Consider the following 12,574-nt stretch of genomic DNA (forward strand, 5'->3'; position numbering starts at 1 on the left):
TTAAAGTAAAATTGAAAAAAATTCCTACAATAATCATCAGTTGGAGAATATTTTATAGTTAAATTCGCTTGTCGCCAGTCAAATACTTTTGTGACGAGTCAAAACTTAACTTTTTGCCGTTCCCGACTGTTGAACATTAATGTTTTATTTTAACACATTAAGGACCACACGTTTTGGGGAAAACTTGAATGCTTCATTTGTTCGGATTCCACGAATGAGATCGTTTCCTTCGGTGTGGATGAGACGACGGCGAGCCATCGGTAGGTCTTGTCAGATTCTTGGAAAACCAACGCGAAACACGAGAAAACTCGTGAGCGGTCCGCAATGTCTTAAGTTCCGTTTCACCACATACAAATAAACTTTGTTCTATTATTCGTCAACAACAAAAGTGGATTCAGGTATATTTTAATTCAAAACAAAAAAAAGGCAAGAACCTTGCAAATATCGGCCGGCATTTTGAGACGGGACAACACGCTCTGCGCCAAAACCGGATTCACAAAGCATGTCCCGTCACAAATTCAATAAAGTGTATTGAATGTGAATTAAACTATATACTAATTTCATTGTTAGTTATTAAATTGAATACTTCTCGCTTTCCTCTTAGATCTCCTCTCCCCCTTCCACAGTCTAAAATTCGCAGCATAACCTCATGAAATGAGTCATTTATCAGTTGTACGAAACTAATCGTGCGGAGAGCTAATATAACTTATCGCCGGCAAGGCAATAAAATGGGTATATTCAGAAGAAGATTGAAAGAGACCCAAACATTATATCATGCACTAGCCTTAATTCGAATGTGTATGGAAAGTGTGAACAAAACAAACAATTATTTATCTTGCCCGCTGCTCATAAACTGTTTGAGTCAGCATTAATCCTATCGCACGAAGATTAAAGAAGCGGCATTATATTAGCTCCACAACGACATCTGTGGCTTTGGCACAGAAATAAAATCTGCCTTTCTGCTTCAATTTTTTTATGTGTTTCATGAAATGTTAACAGAAAACATTCTTTCGAAATTATGTTGCGATGAGCTAGAAATATTATTGTTAGATCTTTAATTTTTTAAGGAAAATCGAATTTTAATGGAAAGCAGTGTTTTCTCTATGTGCCGAGTCATAATTTCTCCCGAAACGGATGAACCAACGGGATCGCAGTTCAGATCAGGGTTGCCAATGATATTTTTCAAAAAATTCTTGAAAAAACTGGATTCTTTGAAACCGTTTCATTCTAAGATGATCGGCTTTGTTTAATCAAAAAGGTTTTTTTCATCCATTCCAATGCTTGGAAAATAGAATATCCCTCAAAGCTTCGTGTTGGATTTATACAGCCATTCCATGCCAAACCGATATGGTGGTTCTCAGATTTCTATGAAAAGTGGTAGTTTATTTCTTTATTGCAAAACAATAGACCCGTATTTTTTTTTATTTTTTCGTCAGGGTGACCATTTTCATTTTAGGGTGGTCAGAAAAATCATCTTTTTCCGCTTTTTCCCAAAAATGACATTCTTTAAAAATCCATAACTTTTGAACCATTGATCCGATTTCGATGATCCATGCATCGAATTAAAGCCAATGAGATAGCATTTTATTATACAAAATTTCAAAGTCAACCGGTGGTCCAAAAAATCATTTTTTCCCTTTTATGCAAAAATGACTTTTTTCGAAAATTCACAACTTTTGAACTACTGAACCGATACAGATGAACGACATATCAAATTGAAGCCAATGAGTAAGTAAAAGTGACAAACCAGCCGTTGAAATCACTATAATAGAGAAAAAAAAATTACGAAAATAAAATCCTTTTTTTGCAAGTTCAATATATTTTTCATGAAAGGCTAGGATTCAATTAAATATATCGATCATCTAAATCGGTTCAGTAGTTCAACACTTATGAATTTTTGAAAAGAGTCATTTTTGGGAAAAAGTGACAAACATTGATTTTGAAAATGGTCACCCTAATGAAAAAATGGAAAAATACGGGTCTAATGTTTTGCGATAAAGAACAAAATTTCCACTTTTCACGAAAATCTGAGAACCACTATACTGGTTTGGCATGGAATGGCTGTATATGTAGTTCATAAAATGGGGAAATAAACCATTCATGTATCATATCATTCGAGTAGATCAAAATGACGTTTCCGACCACTCGAACATTACTGTGAAGGAAAATAGAGTGGGAATGTTGGAGTGCATTGATCATTTTCAGCGGGAATTACAAAACATTCAAAAGATGTAAAGAAGTAGCCGAAATTAATGCAACAAAGGCAAGTACAGCTTGGATCGATTGAACGATAAATGTCAACAAAAAATTGGTCGGCCAATAGGAAAATGGAGGGAGGGATACTATTTATGCATTGTAAGTTCATTTTACATACAATGGGTAAAACTGAAGCACGCATATAAAAACTTGATAAAATTGAATAATATTAGAAAAAACTGGAAGCTTTCAGGATTCAACTGGATGATTGGATCGAGAAAAAAAAACTTGAAGAAACCAGTTTAAACTGGAACATTGGCAACGCTGGTACAGACATTGATTCAAGTTCAACTGTGATCAGTTCGTGTTCTAGTGCTGGACAGTGTACTTGTTGTCGCATAATGGTTTCGAATAATGCATTCCATATTATGGGCTACATTTATGTTGGATTGTGTCTGATTAGCTCGCTTTTGCTTATCATTAATTCAAGTCACACGTTGAAAGCCACTGGATACGAATGGGTAATCGATGATTCCGGTCGTTACAAAGTCATAAGTGAGTACTTGCCGTCGCTGTGTACCGAAATATTACTATACGGTTCATGTTAGTGGAAGTGATGTATATGTTTTCGGCGCCTACGTTATGCGAAAACTGAATAGTACGACGATTAAGTTTACCAATTAAAAATAACAAGAATAATTTTGAAAAATATGCATGTAATGATTGGATCTATAGTTTTCTCATTGTTTGTGCAATCCATATGAATTATATTTTAAAAAAACTTAGCAGGAACCGGTATACTAGAACAGTAATAAGTGATGGAATGCGTTAAAAATGACTAATGATGGCATTATGATTACAGGTACCAATATGAGTGTTACCAGCGTGACCACTCTTATAGTAGCAATAAATTCCATGATATTCGACCTGTGCTTGTTGCTAGGACTAAAAATGGTGCGTATTATTTTTTTTTATTTTTTTTTTCAAATTTAATTCCATTCCATTCTATTTATTATTAGTAGAAGATGGAACAATAACTAGATATTGATGTTGTTTGATTTACCAAAATAATAAAGCTACCAATTATTTAACATTACACTGAATTAAGATTTGTCTGTAACTAGATGAATGCATTTTACACTGGCATTCTGTAAATTATTCAAATCGGATCAGAAGCTGAATCCGTTTTCACATCTTTTTTGTATATATCATTATCATTCTTATGTTCCTATCGAAACTATGTACATTTTCCAACAGCGCAACATCACTTTAGTGAAGTGCCACATGTTCTACATAACAATAGCATTTGTTCTAATGGTACTGGGCTTGTTCATTGGCTGCATCATGGCAGGATTATCAGTTGGCGATCGAGCTTCATATAACAGAGTAGAAGAAAACAGCGCTATAGTCATAGCCGTGACTTTGTTGTTCATTTTTTTTACAACAGTAATTACACGTACGTATAAAACATGAATCAAACAATATTTCAAATGAGCTATTTATCGAATCCACCATTTCAGTATTCTTCACACATGCGATTTGGATTCTGAATGGCGTAGTTGAATACATTAGGAGCGAGCAGAACGACCAATCCTATTATATGAGTTTCAAAAAAAAATATCTTCCCCATGCACTAAAAATAATAATGGCGTGCATAACAGGAAAAAATGCAGTAGGAAAACATAATTTTTCAATGGCAATGGACAATAATTTGTTGCAGTTCAATTATGATTAAGTTCAATAAAACAGGAAGTGGGTTATATCTATGGTATAACCGCAAGGGTGACGTAAGACTACCATTGATTTAGAGATCATTTGTTTGAAGTTGAATCTAAATCCATTCTGAATGAATGAATAAATGAATATTTGGGGGACTTCGAAAACGAGAGCGTTACGTTGGAGGCACAAGGTTTTATGCATCCCATATAGGATACGAAAAACCTTGTTCTGAAGAATAATCTTCAGAAGCTTTCCTGCTAACTGTACTTGATTGACAAATCACAAACCCAAATGTATTATATGGATATTTTATGGATAGAAAACATTAAAATAAACTCTTTCGCTTGAATGTAATTTTCAATTCCAAGGGGAACTGGCAGATTATTTTCCAGCAACGATTAGATATTTCCACATTTTCCTCGATACTGGAAGCCCACCAGTGGTTAATTCTAATTCGATAACCACCTGTTAATAGCACTTGATTGAAACATATTTGGTCACTGTGTTACATGGATAGAAAACATTCAAATAAACTCTTTCACATGAATGTATTTCTAAATTCCCAGAGGAACTGGCAGATTATTTTCCAGATCTTTCTCGATGCTGAATGGCATCCAAACGGAAAGAATTCTGTGCGTGTATGTGTGTGTGTAGTAGCTGCTTCGATGATCACCTTCTCTTCTCCTGAAGGATCGGCTTCTCTGTGTTCCCTCACAGTTTCAAACAAACTGCTTGCGTTTCAGGGCAGATCTCGATCCTTCGCCGTCCAGCACCCTCAGCAACGATATTGTCTTGTCGATGTCACCACCAGAATATCGATTAAGTATGCTTTTTGTGCGTGATTGAATCGAGAGAAGGCGTGGTTTACGATGGCAATTTGGAAGGCAAACTAGAGGGGAATGAACTCTCTGAGCTCGGAACTTTCGGCGACTGAGCAATAATCGATTGCGGGCGCATACAATATTGGATACGGAAAAATCATACTGATGGGGAAGAATAATCTTCAGAAGCTGTCCTGTTAATTGCGATTGATTGAAGAATCACAAAACCAAATGTATTTGGTCACAGTGTTACATGGATAGAAAACATTCAAATAAACTCTTTCACATAAATGTATTTTTAAATTCCCAGAGGAACTGGCAGATTATTTTTCAGAAATGATTAGATCTTTCCGGAACTTTCTCGATGCTGAATGGCATCCAAACGGAAAGAATTCCGCGCGTGTATGTTTGTGTAGCGATGTCTTCCCGGGGAACCGTTTGTGGCATCACTCTCCTCCTGATGGATTCCCTTCTGGCCTAAGGTGCACGAACAGGTTCTTGGTGACACCGCTCATCCGTGCTTTCATGATAAACACGAAGAGCTTTACCACAACAGCGACAACATGCTCCAATCGCTGTTCAATTAGAACTGAGTGGATTTCCGAGCGGCGCACGCTTATATACCGATTGGTGATTTCAATAGGCTGTTTTGAAAGCAATTTTAAGACTATTGAAACAAGTTTTTGGATAAAAAAGTAACAAATATAGAACGCGTAGACATTTTATCTTTCAAATGAAGTGTTTATCATACCATTTCGTTCAGTTGTTTAGGAGCTATTAACGCTCAAAATCTCGGTCTCCGGCGTAACGCTTTCGTTTTCGATACTTTGATTTTACACCCCGGTATAGAAATGAAAGACGTAGTCCTACGTCAAAAAAAACTGTCATTCGGGTTGAATGAAAACCTATCGATTTATCAATGATAATTTTATAGAAAGTGACAAAACTTTGAGAAAAAAATAAATTTCACGAGCTCCCATAAGTTCTCTATAGGGTTTAGATCCGGTGATTGTACTGGCCACTCCATGACATCGACTTTTCTTGAACCACTTTTTGACGGTCTTGGCGGTGTGCTCAGGATCGTTGTCCTGCATGAACTGCCATTTCAGAGGCATCTCCCACTCAGCGAGTGACAGCATAACATCCCTTAGGATTTGGACGTAGAGGTCTTATCAACTTATCCACCCAGTACAAGGAGAAACACCCACACACCATAATATTCCCTCCTACCATGCTTGAATGTCTTCGTGGTATACTATGACATGTAAGCGGCGATGCGATGCGTGGTATACTATGACATGTAAGCGGGCGATGAACCTAAGCTTTTCCGTCCGAGCCTATGAGGTTTACTTTTGTTTCATCCGACCACAGTATACTTGTATATTTATAATTCACCACTGTTTTTCCTTCTCCGGACCGGTCAAATCGAAGTGGGCTTTCGCGAACTTCAGCCGCGCCTTCAGATGCTTCGACTTCAGCATAGGGACCTTCCGGGGGCTTTTATCTTCTCCACCAGCCGCCGCTGAACTGTCCGGGCACTCACGGACAAGTTCAGTTCACTCCGGATCTTTCCGAGGCCTTGAAGGGATCTTTCTGGAGGCTCGCTTTAAGGCATAATTTTTCTTCAAAAATCGGTCGAAAAAACATTCAAAATAGCCGAAACGAGGAACTGGTCCTAAGTTTCGTCGCGTCATTTCAGTTGTTAAGTATGTTCAAAACGCATTTTAAATGACAATATTGCGTTTTAACTATAGATGTTATATATTTCTTCTATCAATGCAAGGAAATTATTATGAATGGATTGAATTACTACACCCAAAGTTAATTTTTAGCACATTTTCTGGCATCCCGATTTATTACATTAAATGAGCTGAAAGATAACATAAAATGTTCTACTCCCCAATACCTGTATATCATTTGTATAATATATATTCTAGAGCCAATACGAGGGAGCGAAACAGGAGACACATTTAAATGAAAGCATATGAAAGCTTTTCGTATAGTTTGCCAAATACACGGCCCAGACAGAGAAAGATATATTCTCGTTCATGTTCTTTATTATCGTCTTAGAAAACACCTTCCAACTTCACGTTATGATGAGGTGTGATATTATCACGCTCCTTCATAATAGCGCTAGCAGCTATATGGATAGCGTGGTCGTGTAAAGTAATTTCGCACTCCAAGCCGGCCTTGGTTCGATCCCCATTTTGACGTCCTATGGACTTTTTTTTGCACAATCCCAAATGAAAAGAGAAAAGAAAACAGAAAGAGATGTCTGCTCGCATACAAACAAACCATTTTTATACTTCAAAATAGCTAATTATTTGCGCATTTGACTCTCATGGCCAGGAAATGGCACCTTTTCTGCCAACGCTAGTTTGGGTGTAGATTGGATTATTTTTTCTCAAAGTTTTGTCAGTTTCTTTTTTTTTTGTTCGAGCAGTGGTCTTAATGTTTTGTCCGACATTGTAACTGCACCTTTCGGAAAATAAAGCATATGCGAGTTAGGGTAATGATTTAATTGTTAAAATAATCTTGAATAAGCTCCATATTCGAATACAGCTTCGCCCATCTTTAAGGACACTTTCTCATTTTCAGTCTGAATTGGTGATACATTGAAGAATGGAATGACAATAACTATATCTGTCCATTCTGATATATTTTCATAACATTCGGAATCAGATGTTGTCATATGGAACAATTCATTTTCTCTTCCTATTCATCCAATTCCTTGAATTTTGAAACTTGAATTTGTCTTCGGTAAAAATACCCTTCGGCAAACAACACCAAATTGTTTTAGTTACTCTTAAAATTCTAAACATTTTTCAGATTCCACCAAATACAAATCATATCTTTGACACAATTGATTATATTCTTTGGCCGAAACTGGTCGGCTTAATACAAGTTTTTTTTAAACTGATTATTCAATAAAAAAAAAGAAATCTTTTTCTTGTCTTCAAAGTAGTATTTTCATATGGTTATTCGAAATTCGTCTGAATTAACTTTCTAGCATTATGAATTTATAGTTTTTTCTACGCGGATTCTCGAATTAACGCGGATTTTTTTACCAGGTACTCGTAAAATTATAGTAAGTACACTCTGTCCAACTTCTATAAGACCAGGTGATGATCTTGTTGCTTTGTGTCGTTATAAACAAACAATTCTTCAATTTATATTCTAGTGTGTAGGTATTGGTGACTACCATGCACCATGCAGTGCATGGTAATCACCAAACCTACACACTAGAATATAAATTGAAGAATTCATATGTGTGTGTGCAAGTGCTGAGTGCAAACGAATGTTTTGTACTTTTAAAGTGTCAAGTTTCTATAAGACCAGTTACATTGTCCGTTGTTTTAGATGTTTTGGTTAATAAATCTGAAAATACCGAAGGAAAAAGTGCTCACGGAGAGAGAAGCAGAAGCGAATCGATGCATTTCACCAAGAAAATGTTGGTATCAGAGAAATTTCTCGTCGGATTGAACGATCCAATCAAGTAGTGCTCAATTATTTGGCGAATCCTCAAGGATCCGGTAAGAAGGAGAGAGCTCCAAGTAAATCGAAGCTCTCTGACCGGGATAAGCGGGAAATAGCTAGAACAGCTCGATTACCTAAAAATCGCCTATGCAAATGAAGCAATATTTCAATTCAAATGTTTCACGGGTGACAATTCGTCAGGCTTTAATAAAAAATTATTACATAAAGAGGGCTTAAAAGGTTAAAGCCCCTCATCTTACACCATCTCACATCGGAAAACGTCTGAGTTTTGCCAAAGCTCACTTTAACTGACAGTGCGGCATGGTATGTTATGACAAAGAATACATTTAGCTATATACCATAACGAAAAGTTCTTCAATGTATAAGTTATCTTCACTGACGATAAAAAGTTCAATTTGGATGGTCCTGATGGTTTCAACGGATACTGGCGTGATTTACGGAATGTGGAACAGTATTTTTCACCCAGGAATTTGGACGAAATTCTGTGTAATCGGGAAGTTCAAGATAGCTTTCACATCATTTGAGGATTACATACATATTCTGGAAACCTCACTCCTACCGTTTTTGCGTGGATATCGTCACTAAAAAAAATAACATTCCTGCCAAACAATGCTACTATTGATACTAGGAAGGAAACTAAGCAATGGATTAAGGATCAAAAAGTTAATTTTTTGGACTGGCCGGCTTGCTTTCCAGATTTGAATTATGTTGAAAATCTTAGGAGGATCCTTGTACGCAGAATCTACACTGAGGGAAAACGGTACACAACGACTGATGAGCTCAAGGCCGCAATATCAGCGACATGGGAAAGTATCGAGAAATCCATTCTGCAGAATTTGGTAATTAATATTCCAACACGAATTTTCCAGGTTATTGGCCGAAATGGCAAGGTTGCCAATTATTGACATATAAATCAGCCGAACGTTTTGAATTTTTCATTGATAATACTTATAAATTATGAAATGGTCTTATAGAAACTGGACAGCTGAAATAATCATATTTAAGCACAATAAATAAACAAACAATTCTTTTGAACGAAATTGACGCTAAATATACTTTATTCTATGCATTCAACAATGTATGAATGTATCTTGTTGGAATTCTAATTGTTTGTGTTGCAACGAAATATAATCAGGGTGGTCTTTGAAGTTGGACAGAGTTTATATATAATATATAATATATAATATATAATATATAATATATAATATATAATATATAATATATAATATATATATATATATATATATATATATATATATATATATATATATATATATATCCACCCCCGCATTTCTTACTGCACTACGAAGGTTCATCGCTCGACGTGGCTGCCCGCACACATTCATTCCGACAACGGAAAAAATTTTGAAGGAGCGTGAAACGAGCTTCGCGAATTATATTAGGCTGTCAAAAAAGTCCTGCGGTATTTTTTTTTTGAATTTTCATTTGTTCATAAAATTAGTTACAATCATCTGTTTTAAGTCAAATATGCGCCGTTTTGTTCGATGACTTGTTCCCAACGAGATGCCAACTTCATAATACCCCTGTTATAGAAGCTCGCTTCCTTATTGGCAAAAAACTCGGATAGCCAATTTTCACAGGCCTCTTTTGTGGCTAACTTCTGACTACCTAGCTCGTTCGCCATGGACAAAAACAGGTGGTAGTCACTTGGTGCAAGGTCCGGACTATACGGCCGATGCAAAAGAACCTCCCATCCGAGCTCCCGGAGCTTCTGGCGCGTCACCAAAGAAGTGTGTGGCCTGGCGTTGTCCTGATGGAAGACAATGCGGCCTCTGTTTATCAAAGATGGCCTCCTCTTCATGAGTGCTACCTTTGAGCGGTCCAGTTGTTGGCAGTACAGGTCCGAATTGAGCGTTTGGCCATAGGGAAGCAGCTCATAATAGATTATTCCTTGACAATCCCACCAAACACACAGCAGAACCTTCCTGGACGTTAATGATGGCTTGGCCACCGTCTGAGCCGCTTCAGCGGGCTTCGACCACGACCGTTTGCGCTTCACGTTGTCGTAAGTGACCCACTTTTCATCGCCAGTCACCATCCGCTTCAGAAACGGGTCGATTTTGTTGCGATTCAGCAGCGATTCACATGCGTCGATACGGTCAAAGATGTTTTTTGCGTCAACGTGTGTGGCACCCATACATCGAGCTTCTTTGTGAATCCAAGCTTTCTCAAATGGTTAATAACGGTTTGATGACTTTTCCCCAGCTCTTGGCCGATGCTACGGCTTAATAAATAATAAAGATGATGATGGTCCCACCTCTTTCCCCTACAAAGGCTTGAGCGGGACGAGTTATCTTATTGATAATAATTGAGTTACTGAGTTTATTACATCATACTAACCAGTAAGCACATTAAATTGAAAAGAAAACGGACTGGTTATCCCGCAGACATAGATTACTAATCGATAGAACAATTTAAGCCTTTGTCTAAAGTATTCATTCCATGGCATGTCGAGAGAATTTCCAACCCGGGAAGACCCTAGACCGATCGGGAATTGAACCCAATGCCTATGTCAGTATTAGCCATGAATTTTCAAGGGAAATCCCGCTTTATCAGATCCCCGGCCATGGCCTGCAATTGCGATCGTTTCCGAGTTCTAGTAGCTGAGCAAACCCAAGCCTTATTCTAGCCGACACTTCAGGCCCATCACTTCACATATCCCAAGGCATGTCAAGAAAATTTCCAACCCGAAAAAAATCTTGACCGATCAGGAATTGAACCCAATACCTATGTCAGCATTAGCCTAGAATTTACAAAGGAATTCCCGCTTCACTGGATACCCGACAACGGTCTGTTAATCGTTTTCGAGACCAGACAGCTGAGCAAACCTAAGCCTAATTCCAGCCGATACTTCAGGCCCTACATTCAACCTGGGGTATAAACGTGTCAACCTGAATCTGCAATGAGATCCGCCACAACACAGAAAAATCTTGATATAATTATCTGTTGAGAAGATGAATTTACAAGTATTCCGATTGAGCTATCCCTAGCTTACCTCAGGTTTCCACATTAAACCCCTTGGAATGACTTTGTTTTATTCGATCAAAAATTCTTTTGCTTTTGTTCAATCTCACGTTTCTCTATGTTTGCCAACGCGCGCGGGCTCAAACTATTGCAGACTTCACAATTATTTTTTAAATTTAATTGAATAACTAAGATATATATAAAAGCAAAAAAAAAAAAAAATACCATCATCACCATAGTCTTGACAAGAAAAATACACGGACACACATACACTCAAAAGACAATAATTTCCTCGTTTTATGAAATAATGAAATAATGATGATGATCTCCTCAAAAAGTTTGTACTGTACGAGTTCTCTTGTTGATCTTTATGTAACAATTATTAAAATAACCAGTAAGCACATTGAAGTAAAAAACAAAACAAACGGACTGGTTATATTACAAACATAGATTCCTAATTGAAGAACAATTTATGTTATCAACTTAACGTATTTAACCCATGGCATGTCAAGAGAATTTCCAACCCGGGAAGACCCTGGACCGATCGGGAATTGAACCCCATGCCTATGTCAATATTAGCCATGAACTTACAAGGGAAATCCCACTTTATCAGATCCCCGGTCACGGCCTGCATTTGTGATCGTTTCCGAGTTCTGGTAGCTGAGCAAACCCAAGCCTAATTCTAGCCAATACTTCAGGCCCATTACTTTACATATCCCAAGGCATGTCAAGAAAATTTCCAACCCGAAAAAATCCTTGACCGATCAGGAATTGAACCCAATACCTATGTCAGCATTAGCCTAAAATTTACAAAGGAATTCCCGCTTCACTGGATACCCGACAACGGTCTGTTAATCGTTTTCGAAACCAGACAGCTGAGCAAACCTAAGCCTAATTCCAGCCGATACTTCAGGCCCTACATTCAATCTGGGGTATAAACGTGTCTGCCACAACACAGAAAAATCTTGTTATAATTATCTATTGAGAAGATGAATTTACAAGTATTCCGATTGAGCTATCCCTAGCTTACCTCTGGTTTCCACATTAAACCCATTTGAATGCTTTCATTAAAAAGAATTGTTTTTGCATATGTTCTATCTCAAGTTGTCTATGTGTGCTAACGCGCGCGGGCTCAAACTATTGAAGATTTCACAAATATTGTTTAAGTTAACCATCATCATTATAGTCTAAAGATAAGAAAATACAAATATCCGTTAAACTTCGTCATCTTACACACTAACATTAATTATATGCAGGGTCAAAAATCTAAATCATGCTTCAAAAACTCTTTACAAATACTACGGAATATTCGAAGGCTTGTTGCTGTCTTTGCTTCATTTGGTAATGTGTTATAC

At 37.2% G+C, this 12,574-nt stretch overlaps 1 protein-coding gene across 1 annotated transcript; it reads left to right on the top strand.

Annotated features, from left to right (window-relative positions):
* Window positions 1-2,582: 2,582 nt before the first annotated feature.
* Window positions 2,583-4,061, top strand: LOC129764433 (uncharacterized). Its single transcript, XM_055763503.1, has 4 exons — window positions 2,583-2,751; window positions 3,059-3,150; window positions 3,454-3,652; window positions 3,717-4,061. The coding sequence occupies exons 1-4, from the start codon at window positions 2,598-2,600 to the stop codon at window positions 3,929-3,931; spliced, it is 660 nt and encodes a 219-aa protein (XP_055619478.1). The 5' UTR covers window positions 2,583-2,597; the 3' UTR covers window positions 3,932-4,061.
* Window positions 4,062-12,574: the final 8,513 nt, after the last annotated feature.

This window comes from Toxorhynchites rutilus, chromosome 2 (assembly GCF_029784135.1).
Source record: "Toxorhynchites rutilus septentrionalis strain SRP chromosome 2, ASM2978413v1, whole genome shotgun sequence".
NCBI classification, from domain to species: domain Eukaryota; kingdom Metazoa; phylum Arthropoda; class Insecta; order Diptera; family Culicidae; genus Toxorhynchites; species Toxorhynchites rutilus.